The sequence below is a fragment of the Neofelis nebulosa genome, chromosome 6 (assembly GCF_028018385.1).
Source record: "Neofelis nebulosa isolate mNeoNeb1 chromosome 6, mNeoNeb1.pri, whole genome shotgun sequence".
NCBI classification, from domain to species: Eukaryota; Metazoa; Chordata; class Mammalia; order Carnivora; family Felidae; genus Neofelis; species Neofelis nebulosa.
Genome location: NC_080787.1, coordinates 54616380 through 54638418, shown reverse-complemented (window position 1 = coordinate 54638418; position 22039 = coordinate 54616380). Strand labels below are relative to the sequence as shown.

General features: G+C 39.5%; 1 protein-coding gene across 3 annotated transcripts in view; it reads left to right on the top strand.

The window, feature by feature from the left end:
* The window catches only part of KLHL31 (kelch like family member 31), a 47720-nt gene that overhangs the window by 5240 nt on the left and 20441 nt on the right, over positions 1 to 22039 (top strand). For 2 of the 3 annotated variants that reach the window (XM_058734273.1, XM_058734272.1), the window contains 2 exons: positions 9883 to 11087; positions 12795 to 17429. In XM_058734273.1, coding sequence (XP_058590256.1) covers positions 9916 to 11087; positions 12795 to 13527 — 1905 coding nt within the window. In that variant the 5' untranslated portion in view covers positions 9883 to 9915 and the 3' untranslated portion in view covers positions 13528 to 17429. Of the gene's footprint in view, positions 1 to 9882; positions 11088 to 12794; positions 17430 to 22039 lie in introns of those variants that run through there. The other variant, XR_009263039.1, reaches the window with a different exon arrangement.

The following is a 22039-nucleotide window of genomic DNA, read 5'->3' as shown; positions in this document are numbered from 1 at the left end:
AAAGCATCTGTCGGGATACAGGAGCCCGTGAACATCTCTGCAGCCTAGAGGACATCATCAGAGCTTTGCCCAGCTTCAGAGCAGTGACTGACCCTCAGAGTCCTGTGAGGAGACTTTAGGGTCCTTATTGGAGGAACATAGCCCACACTAAGAACACCTGGCCAGGTGGATACACAGCCTCACCTCCAAGGTGCACACCTAGAAAAAGGATGTAGTGGCAGCTCTAGTACAGAATGATTGAATATGTGAGCATGTCTGGGAAAATATGGCCACTAGGAAGTTGAAGGCAAGCTCTGGTTTCAGTAGTCTTTTATAGTCTCCTGACGACTTCTCTCCCTCTAACTCGCCTAGAGAGCGCTTAAGAAGCCAGTTACCTGGATTTTGAGGGCTCTAAAAGACCTCTCTTATTTTAAAAATGTACATATTAAAATGTTACCTAGAATATTAATTAAGTGATGCCTGGGTGGCTCAGCCAGTCAGGCGTGCGACTTCGGCTCAGGTCATGATCTCTCGGTTCGTGAGTTTGAGCCCTGTGTCAGACTCTGTGCTGATGGCTCAGAGCCTGGAACCTACTTCGGATTCCGTGTCTCCCTCTCTCTCTGTCCGTCCCCTGCTTGCGCTCTCTCTCTCTCTCTTTCAAAAATAAATAAACATTTAAAAAATGTCAACAAAGAGCATGTCTTAAAAATAAATTAAATAAATAAAATAAAATAAAATAAAATAAAATAAAATAAAATAAAATTTTAATTAATAGGGGCACCTGGCTGCCTCAGTCGGTAGAGCACGCAACTCTTGATCTTGGGGTTGTGGCTTTGAGCCCATGTTGGGTATAGAGATTACTTAAAAATAAAATGTTTTTAAAATATTAATTATACTAAATTAATTGAACTGATTAATATTATTTAAAATATCATTTAAATAATAAAATTATATATACATAATAAACAGCTGACCCTTGAGCAACATGGAGGTTAGGGGAGCCAAACCCCTGCACACTCAAAAATCTGCGTATAGCTTTTGATTCCCCCAAAACTTAACTACTGATCACAAGGACCATAAGAAAAATTTCCTGGAGAGACAGACTGTTTATGCAGAGGTGATTAGGGTCACGCAGCATGTTAAGAGAATATTTGCAACTCTTTTTTTTTTTTTTTTTTTTTTTTTTTTTTAATTTTTTTTCAATGTTTTTTATTTATTTTTGGGACAGAGAGACACAGAGCATGAACAGGGGAGGGGCAGAGAGAGAGGGAGACACAGAATTGGAAACAGGCTCCAGGCTCCGAGCTGTCAGCACAGAGCCCGACGCGGGGCTCGAACTCACAGACGCGAGATCGTGACCTGGCTGAAGTCGGCCACTTAACCGACTGCGCCACCCAGGCGCCCCAAATATTTGCAACTCTTAAGCTCACTGCAGTAGCAACAGGAGGGTGCTGAAAAATTATTGCAATTAATTTTATGCAGTTATGACTTAATTCTGCATCTTTATGTTTGTTTACGTTTCTCTCAACTACAAATGGTGCCACACATGGTCTGTGTTTGTGTGTGTACGTTTTCATAAATTTTAAATTGTTTATAACAGGTTTGTGTGTATCTTATGGTAGCAGATGATAAAATAGACTAGTATCTACATACATTTTATGCATTCATGACGTACCAGACTTTTTCTTAATTTTTTCACTATTTCTAGATTATATGGTTTGTCTGCAAGTGTTTTCAGTTATTGCAAATCTCCAAAAAAACCTCCAGTGTATTTATTGAAAAAACCTGTGTGGAAGTTCAGTTCAAGAGTCAACTGTACATATACATGTACATATATATCTAGGTAGATAGAAAGATAGATATGTATATATCTATATCTATATCTATATCTATAACTATATCTATATCTATATCTATATATAAAGGAAATTAAAAGTGGCAACAGGAGATAAGAGACGGAGGCCTGGAAGAACTTTTACTGATTTCACTAGGGCCTCAGGTCATCTTCTTCTCCCATCCTGGAGATTTCTTAATCCTTCTTGATCACATACTAATTTATTGAGTTCAGACCCTTCCCAGAATCCAACAACCTTTATGTTTTGGCCTAATATGCCTGCCCACCTATCCCTCATGACAGCCATCTGAGTCTGCATGTACCATGCTGAGTCATGCCTCCCTGCTTCAGCATGAGGCATTTCCTCTACTACTAAGTGATCTTCTCTGCTCCCACCCCCCCCCCCCCACCCACTCCTCTTAAAAACCCTTTGTTTTGTACCAGGACCACCAAAACCTATTATCTGCAAACCCTCCCATCCCAACACCACTTCACCAAAATAGCCCTTGTATTTGAATCCTTAGGCCCAGTCTTACAGGTTCAATCTGTTTCATGTAATTTTGTGTTGCTACATAACCGATAACCAAATGTCCCAAGTCTTCTAAATTTCTAGGGTTACCTTTATCATTCATATCAAAATAACAATAATCTGCTCCTCATACTGCATAATTGCACAAATTCCATTTCTCTCTCTAGGATTTTCAAAAATTCTTAGAAATGTTCATAGTTTCTAGAAACAGCCCCCTGCTTCCAGGTTGCTGTTTGCCATTTCTCATTCTGGGTCCCTGTGTATGCTTGTCCCCTGCTCCTCATGATTGCTTTTCCATAATGTGGCATCTTTCTCTGATTCGCTTCACCTCAAGGCTTAAACAAGTTACTTTCCTATTCCCAAAGACCCACAACACAATGTTGTTGATTTTTATGAAAATGATTGAAATTTTTTGAATGCTCACTTTTTGCTAGATACTCGGCTGAGTGCTGTATAGGCATTAATTTCTCATTACGTTTTCATTTGCAACCTTGCAGGCAGGCACTATTATTATCTTCACTTTAAAGACAAGTCAGTGGAGACTCTAAGAGGTTAGGTAATCTATGGTGAGTCTTACTTTGGATTGGTAGCAGAGCTGTATTTATATCACATTTCATTATCATTTAGTTTGAAATATTATCTAATTTCTCTTGTGACTTCTTCTTTGACACATGGATTATTTAGAAGTATACTGTTTAATTTCCAAATAATGGTGGTTTTTCTAGATTATTGTTACTAATTTCTAAATTTAATTCCAGTATGATCAGAGAATGTACTCAGTATGGCTTCAGTGCCTTTAAATTTACTGAGACATGTTTTGTGGTCCAGCATAGGGTCTGATCTGTCTTGGTGAGAGAACCATGTGCACCTGAGGAGAATTTGTATTCTGCAGTTGTTGGGTGTAATGTCATAGAAATATCAGTTAAATCAAGGTGATTAATAATGTTGTTCAGGTAATCTATAACTTTACTGATTTCTTTGCCTAGTAGTTCTGTTAGTGTCTGAGAGTTATTAATATTTTCAAGTATAATTGAGGAATTGCCCATTTCTCCTTTTAATTCTGTCACTTGTTTTGCTTCACGTAACTTTGAAAGTCTGTTATTGGGGCGCCTGGGTAGCTCAGTCGGTTAAGCCTCCGACTTCGGCTTAGGTCATGATCTCACGGTCCGTGAGTTCGAGCCCCGCGTCAGGCTCTGTGCTGACAGCTCAGAGCCTGGAGCCTGTTTCAGATTCTGTGTCTCCCTCTCTCTCTCTCTGACCCTCCCCCGTTCATGCTCTGTTTCTCTCTGTCTCAAAAATAAATAAACGTTAAAAAAAAATTTTTTTTTAAATAAGTAAAAAGAAAGTCTGTTATTTGCATATATATGTTTATAGTTGTTATATTCTCATGATGATTTGACCTTCTTATCATTATGAAATTCCCTCTTTACCAATGGTAATTGTTTTTTTATTGAAATGTATTTCACCTGATATTAACATATCCACTCCAGTCTTCTTATGTCTACTATTTCTACAGTAAATCTTTTTGTACCCATTTATTTTTTACCTATCTGTGTCTTTATAGTGAGTCTCTTGTAGACAGCATATATTTGGGTCTTACTCTTGCTTTTCTTATCCGTTCTGAGAATCTGTGCCTGTTATGTTCAACCCACTGACATTTAATATAATTAGTAATATAATTGGATTTAGGTTTACCATTAAATTACTTAGCAGGGGTTTTGTCCCCTCTAATTTTTGTCTCTCTGCTCCAACTTCCCTGCCTTCTTTTGAATTCCATTTAATCTATTGGTCTTTCAGCTATACTTGGCATTCTTTTTTTTAATGTTTTTATTTATTTTTGAGAGAGAGAGAGAGAGTACAAACAGGGGAGGGGCAGAGAAAGGGGGGTACAGGGGATCTGAAGTGGGCTTCATGTCGACAGCAGGGAGCCCAATGCAGGGCTCAAACTCACAAACTGTGAGATCATGAGCGAAAGTCGGACACTTAACCAACTGAGCCACCCAGGCGCCCCGTACTCTGCATTCTGTAAGTGGTTATTCTAGGGCTTTGCTGTCCAATACCATGGTCATCAGTCACATGTGACTATTAAACACTTTAGGTGTAGCTAGTCCAAAATGAGCTGCACTGTAAGTATAAAATACACCTTGCATTTTGAAGACTTGGGATGAATGAAGAATGTAAAATATCACATTAATAATTTTATACCAATTACATAGTGAAATGATAAGATTTTGCATGTATATGGTTGAATAAACTATATTATTAAAATTAATTTCACTTGTTTCTTTTTAACATTTTAATGTCACTACTGGAAATTCTTTAATTGCATGTGTGACTCATGTTACATTTCTATTGGACAGCACTACTCTAGAGATTACAATATGCAAAGTTAAATTCTCACAGGCTACAGAAGTTAATATTTACCATTCCACATAAAATGTAGTAACCTTGCAACCATATAGATTCACTTACCATCACCCCACCCTTTATGCTGTAATTGTTGTATGTGCTACATCTAGAAATATTAGAAACCCCGCAAGACAATTTATCAATTTTGCTTTGAAGAGTTGTATGAATTTTAAAGAAGTTTAGAGGGAAAAAAAGTCTTTTATATGCATCCAGATATTTATCATTTCTGATACTTTTCATTCCTTCCTGAAGATCTAAATTTCCACTGAGTTCCCCTTTGAGGATCTCTTTTTCCCAGAATTCCCAGCTCACTTTGCAGTGGATGTGATTGCCACAAACTGTCCTCTGGTTCTTCGATGCAGCGATACTTTCTGTTGGAGGTGTAGCTGCCCTATGAAGTGCCAGTTGCAGTCTGCTCTTAGGCAAAAAGCCACCAACAAAACAAAACAACCCACAAAAAAACCACCACAAAACTTTGCAAGGGTAGGGGAACTCATCCTATGCTATTTCTTTTTTCCAACTCTTGACTCCTCTACAAAATCACCCTGCCTTTATTTTTTTTAAGTTTATTTATTTATTTTGAGTCTCTGAGAGAGCACAAGCGGAGGAGGGGCAGAGAGAGAGAGGGAGACAGAGAATACCATGCAGGCTCTGTCCGCACTGTCAGCACAGAGCCCAATGCAGGGCTTGAACTCAGGAGCTGTGAGATCATGACCTGAGCAGAAATCAAGAGCCGGAGGCTTAACGATCTGAGCCCCCCAGGTACCCCACATCCTGCTTTTTATATTCCCTACAGTCACTTGATAGTTTCCCCTGCTTCTCCCCCCCACCCAATCCACAGCTTCCCACCCTCACCCCTAGAGCTGCTTGTTAAACTGAAGCAGTCCTTCTGTAGAGGCTGAGGTGTTCACGACAATACCAGATGATACTCCTACAGGCAGAGAGGGAGCTAGTCAGCAATTTATCAGACTTTATTAAGGATACTTGAGATTCCTCAATTAAGTGTGATATAGGAGAGTAACAATGTAGAAAAGGAAGATTTAAAACTGGCAATCATATATTATTGCTCCCAGGGTCCACTGGTCACCCTTTCCTTTGGAATTCCCTGCTGGCCCTTTGTCTCCAGAGCCCCATAATATTGCTGCTTTGTTGAAGCTAGATTTTCTCTTTTCTTCAGAAACCTCATGATTATACCCTGTCTCTGAGACAATAATGATTCAGTACGGTATACCAGTTGTTAAAATAGTGAGATCCTTCCGTACAGAGTTGATCCTTCTGTATATCCGGATATTTGCTGCCCTGACCTCCCCCTGATTCCCTCCCACCCCTCCACCTTCTCCAAGAAGCCCCTGGGCCCCACTGTTATCCAGCAACTGATGTCTTACACAGAGTGCTCCAGGGAAGCCTCTGGAACTCAGCTCCAGAATCCATGCTATTTAGTAGGCGCCTGTGAATCCATGCTATTTAGTAGGCGCCCTGTTTTATCAGTTGTTGAATATCTTAAGATATTTAAGATATTCTATATGCTACCAATGAATACAGTAGTCACCCCTTATCCACAGGGGATATCTTCCAAGACCCCCGGTGATGCCTAAAACTGCAAATAGTACTGAAGCTTATATATATATATATATATATATATATATATATATATGCCTATATACATACACACACTCTATGTTTTTTCCTATACATACATACCTCGGATAAAGTTTACAAATTAGGCGCAGTAAGAGATTAACAACAATAATAATAAAATAGAATAACTATGACAACATACTATAATCCAAGCTATGTGAATGTGCTCTCTCTTAAAATATCTTACTGTACCTTACTCACCCTTCTTGTGATGCTGTGAGATGATAAAATGCTTACGTGACGAGATGAAGTGAGGTGAATGACATAGGCGTTGTGATGTAGCATTTAGGCTACTATTGGTCTTCTGTCCAGAAGGACATCATCTGCCTCCAGACCACAGCTGACCATGGGTAATGGAAAGAGAGGAAAGTAAAACCACAGATAAAAAGGGGACTACTGTAATCATTTAATGATAGATGAACAGAATATTTACCTTTTCGGTCTAAAACATTGATACTACTCTTCAAGTTCAGGATTTCCTCCAAAATAATGAGTGATTATAAGCCCAACATTTATGGGAATAAAAAATTGTCCAAGGGGCTCTTCCAAGAAAATAGACCAGGCTTTTCCCAAAGACATTGGTGCTTCTACTCCAGATGGTAGAAACTGATGTTTAAAAAAAGTTATTGTGTTTACCTAGTTACTTGTTGCCATTTTATACTTGTATGCCTTGTCTGTCTAACATAAATTACGTATTGTATTACTCCATCACTCCCAGCACAGTGCTGCCCAGACAGCAGTAGGTGTCTGATAAGTACTTGCTGAACAAAATTTTTACATTTCCCCAGAAAAATCCATCAAGAGGACACTAACCACCTAAGTCAAAGGCATTTGAAGACTAAACTGATGCGTGTTTGGAAATCTATTTCACAAGGTCAGGATGCATCTGGCATTGCTTGCAGGAAAGAATGAAGCAGGACATATGTGCTGCCGTCTTGTAAACAAATATAAATATGAATATGACAATCTGAACTTAATGAGGAGGACAAAAGGCCCTGGCAAAGAGATAGATCTTCTCTGTTTCCCACGTACTTGCTATGATTCTTCTACATCAAAGGAATAAGGACAAACAAAATAAAAAGGTTACGGAATTCTTAACATATATTCCAGTAATTAAATTGAAGGCCGTTCAAGAAGGATCAAAGCCAAGTTTTACCCTTCAGAATGAATTCAACAGTGAGACTTAAAAGACACACACACACACACACACACACAGCCTTCAAAAAACTATGAAATGCCTGAATACCCAAATACCCATCAGTAGGAGAATAATTGCATAAGTTTTATACATCTTTAGTATGGGATGCTATGCAACTATCAGAATGATGTGAATGCATGTGTGTACTGATACGGAAGGAAGTACATAACTTATGGTAGGTGAGAAAAAACAAACTGCTGAATAATACAGCATCAATGTGTTTTGATGTAAGTTCTCATATAGTGAGTGGTATGCTGGAGCTGACTTGTACTGGCTTCTCAAAGCCAACTGTTACATTTTCAGGAATTTGACAAGCTGATTGTTAAGCAGTGGATAGCTTAAAAGCAGCCACAATGAGTGTATTTGCACTAAAGAAATCCATACTTTACAAAGAAGGACTTTTTCACCTTTAAGAGAGCTGGTTTATCAACACATCACTGCTCAAAAATATGCAAATATAAGTTTGTATAAGCTTATCCGATTATCTGGAATAATATCTACCAAAGTGAGTTGTTGATTTATAAATACTGATTTTGCAATCTTCAAAATTAAAAAAAAAAAACAGTAATCTCACAAAAAAGTGAATACTACCATCCTGGTGTAAATAAAACCCACTGAAAAGTCCAAATATAACATCTTCTGGTGACTAAGCTCAATATTTTTAACAAGTCTGAAACAGTTTAATTAATGATATTTTAAGGGCTAAGCATGTATTTGTTAAACTTAGTATATTTCAAGTCTGTTTAATACTAAAGCTTAAATCACCTTAAAGGTTCAGAGCCACTTCATATCGGTTTAAACTGGCTCAAATATTTATAACATTGATAATGGAAAATGGATACTATCCATATAAATATATCTTTATGAGGATAATACTCTATGAGGCACATTCCTAGATTTAGATTTAGCATCAAAGCAAAGACTGTATCAATCATACTCCCATCAATAATGTGTGTGGAGAGCACCACACCAGTATCTGATATATGAAGATTAAAAAATATTTTAACCATCTGATAAGCAAAATGAATCCACAAAAAAATAAATAAAAAGGATTTCTGTATTTCAGTTGACAGTTCCCTGATTATAGTTTAGCTTTAAAAAATGTATTGATCAACTATTTGTATTTTCTGTGAACAATCTAGTTACCTAGTCATAGTCTTAGATAATTTTTAATTGGATTATTTTATTGTTAATTAATTGTTGGAGTTCTTTAAATATCATGTTAATTAACTTATTATCTGTCAAGAGTGTTACAATTTTTAAAAAGGTGGGGTGTGCCTGGGTGGCTCAGAGGTTAAGCATCCAATTTTTTGTTTTGGTTCAGGTTATGATCTCGCAGTTCTTAAGATCAAGCCCGTTTGGGATTCTCTCTCTCCCTCTCTATCTGCCTCTCCCTGACTTGCGTGCACACTCTCTCTCTAAAAATAAATAAATAAACATTGAAAAAAAGAATGTGACAAACATTTTTTAAACATCAATTTCTTGCCTTTTAAATGGCTGGTGTTATTTTATAGTTTCCTTTTTTTGTATTCAGATATTTCAGTCTTTTCCCCTATGACTTCTGGATTTGGGATTATGCTTAAGAGGGCCTTTCCTACCCTAAAATTAAAAAAGAAAAAGAAAAAAAACACCTACTTTGCTCTACTTTTTGTACACACTGCGTGTGTGTGTATGTGTATGTGTGTGTGTGAGTGTGACTTAGGGATTTCATCCATCTGGAAGTTATTTTAGTGACTATGTAGAGTAGAAATTAATTGAACTAATGTGTCATTACAAATCCTTACCCACTGATTTTTAAATTCCACATTTATTCTAATATATATATACATTTCACATGGATTCCTGAATTTTAGTATTTTATTGAGGAAAACTTCAGAGTAGTTATAATTCATTTTTTCATGAGAATAAACTAAGCCCTTCAAGTGATGTTTAACTACTATTCTATAAATACTATACAGCTAGAACAGAGAATATTTGATCATTTCTGCTATATAGTTACTTGGCAATATAGGTATTGAGAGGTCTCATTTGATAATATAAATCTTTCTAGAATTGTCTTCAGTGCTTGATGCTGAAGCAAACTGTCCATAAAATGTGCATCTGGTTTAATGTAAGTCTTTAAGCCCATTTTTGAGGTTTAATCTACATTATGCTATTAAAAAACTATTATGAAAAAGATGGTTTTCAGTGTAACATTTCAAAGCCCAATGCACAGTTAAAATAAAACCATGCCTTTCTTTCTTTTCTTTCTTTTTCTTTCTTTCTTTTCTTTTCTTTTTTTTTTTTTTTTTGTAGCAAAATCTTGCCTGTGACAGTGTGTTTGCCAACATGGCCCCCAAAAAGAAGACTGTCAAAAAGAACAAAGGAGATATCAATGAGATGACCATAATCGTAGAAGATAGCCCCCTAAACAAATTAAATGCTTTGAATGGGCTCCTAGAGGGAGGCAATGGCCTTAACTGCATTTCTTCTGAACTAACAGATGCTTCTTACGGCCCCAATCTCTTGGAAGGCTTAAGTAGAATGAGGCAGGAGAACTTCCTTTGCGACTTAGTCATTGGCACCAAAACCAAATCTTTTGATGTTCACAAGTCAGTGATGGCTTCATGCAGTGAATACTTTTACAACATCCTAAAAAAAGACCCATCTACCCAAAGGGTGGATCTCAATGATATCTCACCACTAGGCCTGGCTACTGTCATCGCATATGCCTACACCGGAAAGCTGACTCTCTCCTTGTACACGATAGGAAGCATTATTTCTGCTGCTGTTTATCTTCAGATCCACACCCTTGTGAAGATGTGCAGTGATTTTCTGATACGGGAGATGAGTGTTGAGAATTGCATGTACATTGCTAACATTGCTGAAACATACTCTTTGAAAAATGCAAAAGCAGCAACCCAAAAATTTATCCGGGATAACTTCCTTGAATTTGCAGAATCAGATCAGTTTTTGAAACTTACCTTTGAGCAAATTAATGAACTTCTCATAGATGATGACTTACAGTTGCCTTCTGAAATAGTAGCATTCCAGATTGCAATGAAGTGGTTAGAATTTGACCAAAAGAGAGTAAGGTATGCTGCAGATCTCTTGAGCAATATTCGCTTTGGTACCATCTCTGCACAAGACCTGGTCAACTATGTTCAGTCTGTACCAAGAATGATGCAAGATGCTGACTGCCACAAACTTCTCGTAGATGCTATGAACTACCACTTACTTCCATATCATCAAAACACATTGCAGTCTAGGCGCACGAGAATCCGTGGGGGCTGTCGAGTCCTTGTCACTGTTGGGGGACGCCCAGGCCTCACTGAGAAGTCCCTTAGTAGAGACATCTTGTACAGAGACCCTGAAAATGGATGGAGCAAGCTTACAGAAATGCCAGCCAAGAGTTTTAATCAGTGTGTGGCTGTGATGGACGGATTTCTTTACGTGGCTGGTGGCGAAGACCAGAATGATGCAAGAAATCAAGCCAAGCACGCAGTCAGCAATTTCTGCAGGTATTTGATCCTTTATTAGAAACTCAAGACATTTTCCCTGACAGAAGTAAATTAGTCATTTCTGTTAGTTCATTGGCTCAGTAAATCAATAACAATAATCCCACATTACGTGTACACAACAGTTCACATTACATAAAATACATGCATATATAAATAGTGCACTCCAGATTTCTGAATAAGCCTAGGAAATGAGCTGGGAAGATGTGGTTATTCTGATTATACACGTGAGAAATCTGATACCCAGAGAAGTTATACCACTAGTAAGTAGTAATTCACATTTTCTCATTTATAGTATGGTGCCCTTCCCAATACATTGTTTTTCTGAAAACAAACTAGGTACAAATGTAGTTTTTAACACTAGATGGTAAGAAAGATCACAATAATACAAAATTTATTTTAAGTGACTGTCACTGATGACTGTCAGATTTATAATTGGCAGATACAATGAGATCGTTAAACACGTGACAGGTAATTAATTTTAAACATTTATTTGAGGACTGAATACCTTAGAAAATATCTACATTTTTGATGCATGTAGAAACAGTAAAAGTATAATAAAGCCTTCAGAAAATGGAACTCAAATGCCATGTTATTTTTGTATATTTATAATAACAACTTTCATATATTTGAAATGTCAGAAAGTCATGCTTCTATCATGGTACAAGTACAAAGTCAAACAACTAATGAGCAAGATCTGAAAATTTATACAGCATATCATGAAAAAAATTCTTTATTATTTCATTATAAGTCTGTGTGTCATTTAAAGGAATCCAAACAATTAACTGATTTTTGTCCTTTATAAGAGTGGTTAAGCTTTGATTTGGAGGTTAAATGGGACAAAAATGAAGGAACATCAAACTAATGGAAAGAATCTGTGTTTACAATACTTTGGAACTATGTAAACAGTTGAAACAGGTTTTCTATGACTGCTTATTTTCCTCCTGCTGGTAACTCTTATTAGTATTCTAGCCACTGCTTTTGCAGTATTGATTTCAATGCCTTGTGGCATAATAACTGTAATATCAAACACTGAAAAAATATACCTCTAACCTAAAAAATCTTCCCTATGCAGAGGTGCTAGAAAATAGAAAGGTATCAAAAATTAGGCATCTGTTGATGTTTTTGGATATGAGTTCCATTGATCTCATTCTAAACCGATGATAGAAGACTTGGTTGAGTGACTTAGCTTTACTCTTGCAATGGCCAGGACACGTGTGTAAATGAGAAGGTATTGGTGAGAGATGGAGAAATCCAACTAGCCAACTCCTATCTTAAGCAGTGAGAATGAGCGAGGGATGGCTGGTGTCTGTAGATATGTGGAATTGACGTCAATGTGGCAGTGTTCCCTTTCTGCTTGCCACAAATACCCAGTTTGCACGGCCTCCCCTACATGCATAAATCTTCCCCATGATGGATATTTGAATATGGAGGAAGAGGGACTGGAAGGTTGGGCTCTGTGGGGACTTCTCCAAGTGACAGCGGGTTTTATAAACGGGAGGAGGAGGAGTCACCAATGCCTACCTTGCCTTTTCCAAGTGTCACGCTCTTTTACTGGCTGACAGAGAAACACCAGCCTCCAGGTGAGGGGCTGCGCTCTGTTGGTAGGGAAGCCTCCTTGCAGGAAGTGTCAACATTTCCATTTGTGGACTCACGTGGGTTCTCCAGCTGCCGCCAACAAGGCTGTCACACTTCCTCTGCCATTTTCAGATATGATCCCCGCTTCAACACCTGGATACACCTGGCCAGCATGAACCAGAAGCGCACGCACTTCAGCCTGAGCGTGTTCAACGGGCTCCTTTACGCCGTGGGCGGCCGCAATACCGAAGGCAGTCTGGCCTCGCTGGAATGCTACGTGCCCTCCACCAATCAGTGGCAGCCGAAGACGCCCCTGGAGGTGGCGCGCTGCTGCCACGCCAGCGCGGTCACCGACGGCCGGGTGCTGGTGACCGGCGGGTACATCGGCAGCGCGTACTCGCGCTCGGTGTGCGCGTACGACCCCGCCGGCGACTCGTGGCAGGAGCTGCCGGGCCTGAGCACGCCGCGGGGCTGGCACTGCGCGGTCACGCTGGGCGACAGGGTGTACGTGATGGGGGGTAGCCAGCTGGGGGCGCGCGGGGAGCGCGTGGACGTGCTGACCGTGGAGTGCTACAGCCCCGCGACTGGCCAATGGAGCTACGCGGCGCCGCTGCTGGTTGGCGTGAGCACGGCGGGCGCCTCGGCGCTGCACGGCCGCGCCTATCTCGTGGGGGGCTGGAACGAGGGCGAGAAGAAATACAAGAAGTGCATCCAGTGCTTCAGCCCGGAGCTCAACGAGTGGATGGAGGACGACGAGTTGCCGGAGGCCACCGTGGGCGTGTCCTGCTGCACCCTCTCGATGCCCAACAGCGTGACCCGGGAATCCCGAGCCAGCTCGGTGTCCTCCGTGCCAGTCAGTATCTGAACCCAGGTAGATGCGGGGACGCAGGAAGAACAAATAGGCGTTCGTGGGTAACCTTTGAGTTAGCGGAAAGGAAAATATATAACCTTTACTACAGTGATTGTATCTTAAACTATATCGAGGCCTATGTCTTGGTGGTTTTAAATTCCGGGTATGGCTTAATCTACCTCTGGGTCTTTTTTTTTTTTTTTTTTTTTTTTTTTTTTTTTTTTTTTTTTTTTTTCTGTAAGCCACAAAGAAAAGAAACCACTCCTTTCACCCGCCATTGGGTAGCAGACAGAATTCATTGCAAGCAGCCTTCCACCAGGGCGTTTTCCCTTCATGCATAGCGGTTACACCCACATCTGAGAATTTTCTTTTACCCTTCAGTAGACGGGAAGCTTATTCGAGTAAGCAGTTTCATGTACAAAAGTTTATCTTCCTCTTTCTCTTTTTCTTTAGGAAGTTAAAAGCATTTATAGCTTTTATTTTAAAATGGAAATCCGTCTATATCCATAAAGACTTAATTCTATATTTAAATGCAGTTTCTTTTTCTATACGTGACTGAGTAAAGAATATTGAAAGGCATCCCGTGACAAAGTCATAAAGCTTAAAACAACGTCTGACTGGAAAGTAACAGGGATTCCTCCCTGTAACTGTCACATTGATACCTTTGGTTTATCCCTTGTTCTCTTTTTCCTCTGTGCCTCAGTCTCCAGTGTAGTTGCTATCAAAAAAACACTGCTCTCAAAGAAGAGAACCACTAGTCATTTAGTTTATGGTGTAAATTTAGATCATTTTGTTGTTTTTTCTACAAGTGTTTGCACTTCAACCTTCCTCCCCTATTAAAGAAATTGCAAGTATGATGGGAGCCTTACTCTGACCCTAAAAACTACACGGAGATGCAACCTTGACCCAATGTAAGCCCCAAGAAAGAACACCAAATAAAACTATGGCTATAAGGATCATTAACTTAAAGCTTATGTAGCCCGAAGGTTATACAACTGGTAACAGTAATGTGATTTCCCCCATTTTTTTTTTTTTTTAATGGATGAGAATGAAGGGAACGTTTGGAATTCTTGGGTTTGGCAATAACATCCTGGTGGTAAATGTCATTGTTTTCCATTTCACAGCAATCCTCTTGATTTCTTAATTAAAAATCTAACACATTTATCTCACATGGAAATATCAAAATAATATATGCCCATTCTGTTATATATGTTTTCACTTCGTCTGCTCCAAATTAGCTTTGCAAATTAAGGTGTATCCACTTGATATCATTTTCTTACATGTTTGCCAAGTTTTGGAGCAAGGGAATGATTGTAGTAAATGATACATATTTTCCTTTCTTATAATTTATCACTTTATTCTTTGATAGTTTCTTTGTTTTGGAGAAGTGGCCTATCAGTTATGGGTTATGTGCAATTAGGTTTTGAAAAATAAAACTATTTAAATGGTTAAACACGGGATACGTGGAAATGTAACTGGGTTCTCATTAATCCCATTTCTCCTACCTTGTGTAGATAGGTTTTTGCTAGAGTTACAATATTTATATTTAAAATATTTTATTTGAACTGTGAAAAGTGGTTCATGTAGTACACTTTGTGGAACAATTTTATATCATTGCCCCTTATGAAAAGTTCAATTTCTGTGTATTTAATGGTAACACTTGGGTAAAACCTACGACACTATAAGTTGAGAACAAGGCATTGTTAATGTAAAAACACTGGGCTGTTTCCTCACCCCACACAGAACATTCAGAGCTTCTCCACGTACGGAGCAAATCTAAAGGTATCTGCTCCCTTGACTCTCTGTTCAGGCTGGAAAGTAAAGCTGTATAAGAAACTAGTTTATGGAGCAAGTTAAATCACTGAGCCCCTTAAGTTACCATTGTACACACCACAGATAACCCTTGTCCTTGAAACATCATTGGGAAAATAAACTTTTCATTTTTAATAAATTATTTTGGCCACAACCCACAAAGCCTGTGTGAGGGTGACTATAACATCTTTTAGTTTGATATAAATGTATGTTCTTGTACAGTTGAGATGCCTATAGTATATTACAAATTTTGAGAGAAAAAAAGTGATTTCTTATGGATTGTAGGTCATAAGTGGGCAAATAGACATAATTCCTGATGTGCACTAGTAGCCTCTCCTGTTGAGATCCTAGAAGTTCGGTGAAGTGGAGGGCCTGTGGCTTGGAATGAAATGAGAATCAATCAATCAGTTGTAACATTTTATCTTGGAAGAATGAGGAGAGATTGACACTAGAGGATTTTTCAGCAATCAGAGCTTGATGAGAGCTCGGTGCAGACACGGAAGTGGCTTTTTAGAGTTGAGATTGGAGACATGTTGGAGCTGAGTAAATCATTTGAAATTACCATGTAATGTATTTTCTACGTTGTTTATTTGAAGACTGAGAAAACCCACGTGTCTGGGCGTACCAGGTTCCTGGGGACGTTGCTGCTCTCCCTTCTGTTTCAACAGTTAGGTCCATAAATAAAGACCAATATGAATTTCGGATCCTGGAATTTCTGACGTAACAAATTGGTAGGGAGCATGGAACATTAAGTGTTGGTGAAAGTGCTGTGTCCTGAAACATCCCTCACTGACAACTGAAAGACACGAAAGTATGTAGAATCAAACTAATGTGCGTCACTTTTTGCGCACGAGCGAAACGTACTCTTTAATCCTGCCATTGAAGCAGTTGCCCCTGGAACCGCGACGGTTTCTCCATGTTTCCCAACTGGAAAAGCACTTCATTTTCCATGTGTTTAAAGCATTCAATTACACTTCTGGTCTCAGGATCCAACCCTATACCTCCTTTTATTTTTCTCAAAGAAAAGGACGTGTTATTTTTGTAGTGCCAACATCCTGTGACTAAATAAAAACATCAGTTCCGCCTATCAGAGCAATAGCAAGTTACCCAGTAGCTGAAATAAGAAGCTTTCTTTTTCTGAATGGGCCAGAGACCTGATGTGCGAGTCTCAAGGAAACAAGACTGTCATGTGGTCTGTCCGTTGTTAGCGTGCCACTGTCGTCCCTGATGCTCCAGTTGCTTTCGGTGTCATTGAATGAGTTTTGTGTTTACTTTCTCTGTTGTAAGACTGGTTATGAATAGAAGGTCAGTGATGGTACAGATTAATATAATTCTAAACAGTAATTAGACGGTAGCAAGGTGTTACGAGTGAGGAGGTGTAATTGAGGCAAGAAGGAAGTGAAAATGTACTGAATGGTTCTATGGTTAAGGCATCACAGCAATTATAGTAAGTGTATTTTACGAATATGCATGTAACTAGAGGCTTCCCTGGAAATATGTAAGTGTTAAAAGGTCAATTCTTTGCTGGTTATCTCGGCCAAATGCCTTCAGAATTTATCCAAGGCACTAGATAAAAGAAACTAAAATCACTTCATTTAATTTTTTCCCTGAGTTACAAAGTAATAAGTTTATGTAATCTTCTCTGAATGATTCTTCTGAATTCTTTTCTGAACGAATGTTCTCTGAATGAGCTATATCCCCATCCCAGCCACGGATGAATATGTCTTCTAGCACAAGGTAGCATTATAAGGAATTATTTTTCAGTATGTCTCTTCATATCAGTAAAAACTGTAGCAAAATTTCCTCAATGCTCCTCCCATGGTAATTATGAGAACTAAAGAATCTAAAATATTAAAATTTACCCTCCAGCACATTCAGAAGGTAAAAACCATTTAAATTTCCTTCCCAGAGAATTTGAGATGAAATGCTTGTCTTGGATACTCCTTTTAAAACAACTTTGTATCTAGTCAGCAAATTCTGGCAAAAAAAAAAAAAAAATTCTTTGCTTAAAACATTCTGGTACCATATAAGGAACAACAAACTAAAATGTATGTGGTGTCTGTAACCTCATCACTACCAATAAAGCTGCATTCAGTAAGAGCTCAGTCAGTGATCCACGTGGACAGTTTTGTAGTGTCCTTTGTGTGATAACTGGGGTGTGTGGTTTCTTCCTCTAGTTAGTTTTCATGGTGACTCACTTCAGCAAAACACAACAAGAAAACGAAATGAGATGATTGAAGAGCTGTTTCAGCTGCTTGAGGACTGCTAAAGGAAAAATGTATTTTTATACATCGAGAGTGATTTGCTTTGTAGCTCAGACAAAAGCCTACGTTTGGTCTGTCTCAGCCCTGACCACTTACAAGTCATAGATGAAGTGTGGTGGTTTCTAGTTTCGTTCCCACCCTGACCACAGCCAACCCGGCATGGACTCTGGTTCATCATCATTTGCATCGAAACTACATGTTAGGAAATGAAACTGTATTGTTGTGCCAACAAACCCTCACAGCCTTACTCTTCCACCTCACCTTCCAAATGAGCAAATGAAATATAACCAACATAAGATGCCCAGTCTTTGATCTGGCTTAGTAGTTAAAGAATAACACTCAGTTGAGGCCCTTAGTCATTTCTAGAAAATTCTAAATGGCAGTGATTACTTTTTCTTAAACTTCTCCAAGCTTTGCCACCATGAAAGAGACTAGAACGGCCCCCAAACGGAAACAGCCTGGTGCCACATTCCCAGTTCTGAGCACACTGGCAGGTGCCCCAGAGCTTCCTTGACTTTTCTTTGAACTCCCACATTTATAACTCCAAGCTTCCCCACCGGTCTGCACTCCCTCCCATGTCCACATACTAGTCTGTTTATCCAATTCTTAGCACACGTGAAATTATTTAAAGACACTAATTACATCTAAGGCACTCCAGTATGTATCAAAGGAATAACCATACTGCACACACTGCGTTTGCAAATTTGATAGACTAGAGACCGAAAGATATTCAAAACTACCTCTAGGCTTTCCCCTCACCGGGGTTGCAGGGGAAGTGGATTAGGAAGTCCATTTCAGGAAAGGGACTTGAAGGAATCCAACCCACACCCTCTAGAAATACTCTTCTTGGCCCTTCTTTTCCTTTCTAGCTACATTCACAAGATGGTCTATGAATGTAGGTGTAGGATGCATTATTCCTTATGCCAATGCCAATCTTCCACCCAGTTTCAGACCAGACATGCTCCTTAAAGAGTGGTGAGGGGGAGGCCCTTTTCCCCAACCTTTTGACAAATACAGTAGTCTCTGGTTAGCCTAAAGATCCTATATGTCTTCTTTCCTTATCCCTTTCAGAAAAGCACCTTTTAAAGTCAGTCTGACTCATCCTGGAGAAATTACTGTTCAGATTTTGCCTTGATATTCAGTCACAGCTATGGAAGTGACTGCAACTTTCAAAAAAGAAGACCTCTTAAAATTACGATTCATCTAGTACAGATAAGGGTGATATATCAAAATGGAAGAAGTGAGACCTTGATTATAGTGACAAACATTTCTCTTTACCTTACCTCCATCCCCACTGTTGCAACATGTACCCACAGGAGGGAAGTGTCCAGTGATATGAATGGAGGACTTACATCTTTTTATCTAGCTGTTTTTGCTTTGTGCTCACATTTAGGTTATCACTATAGACTCTGCATTCAGAAATTGCTTTTCCATCTTGGAGACATCACTACCAACAATTAGGGGGGGAAACTGAGCAGGATCTGTTTTTGGTGGGCCAGGTATGGAAGTAACCTATGTCAATTCCACCTACATCACTTTGGCCAGAACTAAGCATATGGCTGTACCTAGATACAAGGGAGCTGGAGAAACAATCTTCATGTGAGCCCAAGAGGAAGAAGAATGGATTTCATACAGCGTTGTCTCTGCACATTGAATGATTACATTTTGGAAACCACTGCTCTCATCTTCCTCCCTGGTTGTCCAGGGAGCAAGGAGCTTCCCAGGCAAACTGCCTCCCCTAAACTTCTGGATGTGGTCACAGCACAGCGGGTTCTCCTCTTTCCCTTTCCTGCCTCATAAGACTTGCACTCAGCTCCTCTATTGTATCTTGCCTTTTTCTTTGTGAAGAACAAGTCCAGATGACTCTTGCAGCCTTTTCTCAATTCAGGGTCCTGATAGGTCTACAGCATACATTACATGTATTCTGTAAGCCTTGAGAATTGGTATAAATCTGGCTCCCCCAAATCATCAAGGAAACCCATCCAATACCAGAATCACCCCCTCATCCCTCCCTCTTTGGGTCTCCCTGCCCCTCTACTTCTAGAATACTCTAAATTCTTCTTGATTTTACCTCTTCTAAAACAATATTGACTAGAAATCATACATCTGTGATTAAATTCCTCTTACTCCAGTCATACAAGGAAGTTCCCAATGCATGATTGTTTGGAGAGAATAGAACACATTATGTAGAGTCTAAAAGAGGAAATACATGGATCTATTCTTAATAACAAGAAGAGAGGATTCCTTAATGAGAAAGGGAGAAAGAAAATGAAATGGCTATAATCTGACCCCCAAGTCTTCTTCCCTAACCTTTATGCAACCTTTCCATTTAGTGTAGAGCTCCAAGCTGAGAACTGTTTTATTCTTATTTTTTTAAGGTTTATTTATTTACTTTTGAGAGAGAGAGAGAGAGAGAGCACAAGGAGGGGAAGGACAAAGAGAGAGAGAGGGAGACACAGAATCCAAAGCAGGCTCCAGGCCCTCCGCTGTCAGCACAGAGCCCGATGCGGGGCTCAAACTCATGAACTGTGCGATCGTGACCTGAGCCGAAGGCTGACACTTAACCGACTGAGCCACCCAGGTGCCCCCAAGAAGTGTTTTATTCTATCACAATTTTGCATGTGAGTAACAAAGGAAATGCTGTATGCAGAAAGAATCCTTTCCTTGTTTAGCAAATATTCATTGAACATAACCATGTACCAAGAACACTGTTGGAACACCATCATGAAAAGGTGCTATGTTTCCCCCAGGGAAAGTGAAGAACCAGAATTCCCATGGGACACTGCTACCTGATGCATACTCATTTGGGCAGAGGCGACCCTACAAAGTACAATCAAATTAACAGGCATTTACTTATTGCCAAGTTTCGTGCTCCTGAGGTCCTGTGCAGAAGAGAAAGATAAACCTAACTTAGAGCCTGGCCTCACAGAGCCTTTTAGAAGGGGTGGAAGTTGGAGTGCCTTGGTGGCTGAGTTGGTCAAGTGTCTAACTCTTGATTTCAGCTCAGGTTGTGGGATCCCAGGGTCATGAGATCAAGCCCCGCATCAGGCTCTGCGCTAAGCGAATGTAGAGTCTGCTTAAGATTCTCTCTCTCCTTCTCCCAAAAAGAAAGAGAAGCAGAAGAAGGGAAAGAAGGAGAAGTAAAAGTTTTCTAATTGACTACACTTGGACAGTATTCTTTTATTTCCCAACCCCATACCCCTGATCCTGCTCTGTCTGTCTTTGTCCTGCTCTGTGCTCTCAGAGGCTGACCCCCAGGGACTACATCCTCCGGACTCAGACTCTTTGTTCCATAGGTTGTATTTACCCAATGAGGCATCAGGAGGAGGCAGAGGGCAGAAGAGAGTGGTTGGGGCATCTGTTTCTTGTCCTTCCGGGCTTCTGCACTGCACTCTGGACACTGCTGCAACTCTCTGCAACTACTGCTTCTGCTGGGCGAGCCCCCCTCCCTGCCTCCACCTCTCACACACAACACGTCACAGCCCTGCAGCTCCTGGATATTTCCTTGCCGGTTTATGTACATTCCGCCACCCCTTTCAGAATACGTTCCTTCAAAGTGAGAACACTGTCTCCCCCGTTCACTGCTGTACCTCTAGTGTCTAGAACAATTCTTGGTGTACAGCCAGGGTATCAGTATTTTTTGTTGAGTGAATGGATGAATGAATGAATGAAATGATAAAATCATCATGACTGACTGCTTGCCAGATTCCTATTCTAATGATATTCACTTATTCAATGAGTAAATACTTACTGTGTGTCTATGATACTCAAATCGCTTTCCCTTACCCCGGAAGAGGTGAGCACAAGTACCGTACAAGACCACGAAAATAGGTCTTCTCTAAACGAATGGCAGCCAAGAGTTACATTTTCAAGAAACAGTACAGGTGGAAGGAATTATCCAGTCAAACCTTTACTGTACATTTCTGTTTTTAAAAAAATCTGTCAGGGGCACCTGGGTGGCTCAGTCGGTTAAGGGTCCGACTTCAGCTCAGGTCACGATCTCACAGCTCGTGGGTTCAAGCCCCAGGTCCTCCTCTGTGTTGACAGCTCAGAGCCTGGAGCTGCTTTGGATTCTGTGTCTCCCTCTCTCTCTGCCCCTCCCCTACTTGTGCTCTCTCTCTCTCAAAAATAAATAAACATTAAAAAAAGAAAGAAACATTTGTAAAAAAAAAATCTCAAAAGATTGATAATATTTATATAGTTATTTTCCCATTAAACTTTCTAAAATCTCATTGCTTTCTCTCTATAATTGCCAAATCTTTAAAAGCAAATTAGGACTAGTTTCAGCATTTAGCTGGTAAGTGTTTATTTAGTGTATTTATTTAGTAATAAATATTTAGTGTCCATATTTAAACTGTTTATTCAATATAGTTATGTATATACATACATTTGATGGAATACATATATTGGTATTTATGTATATATCCATATTTATATACAGTCTATCAAAT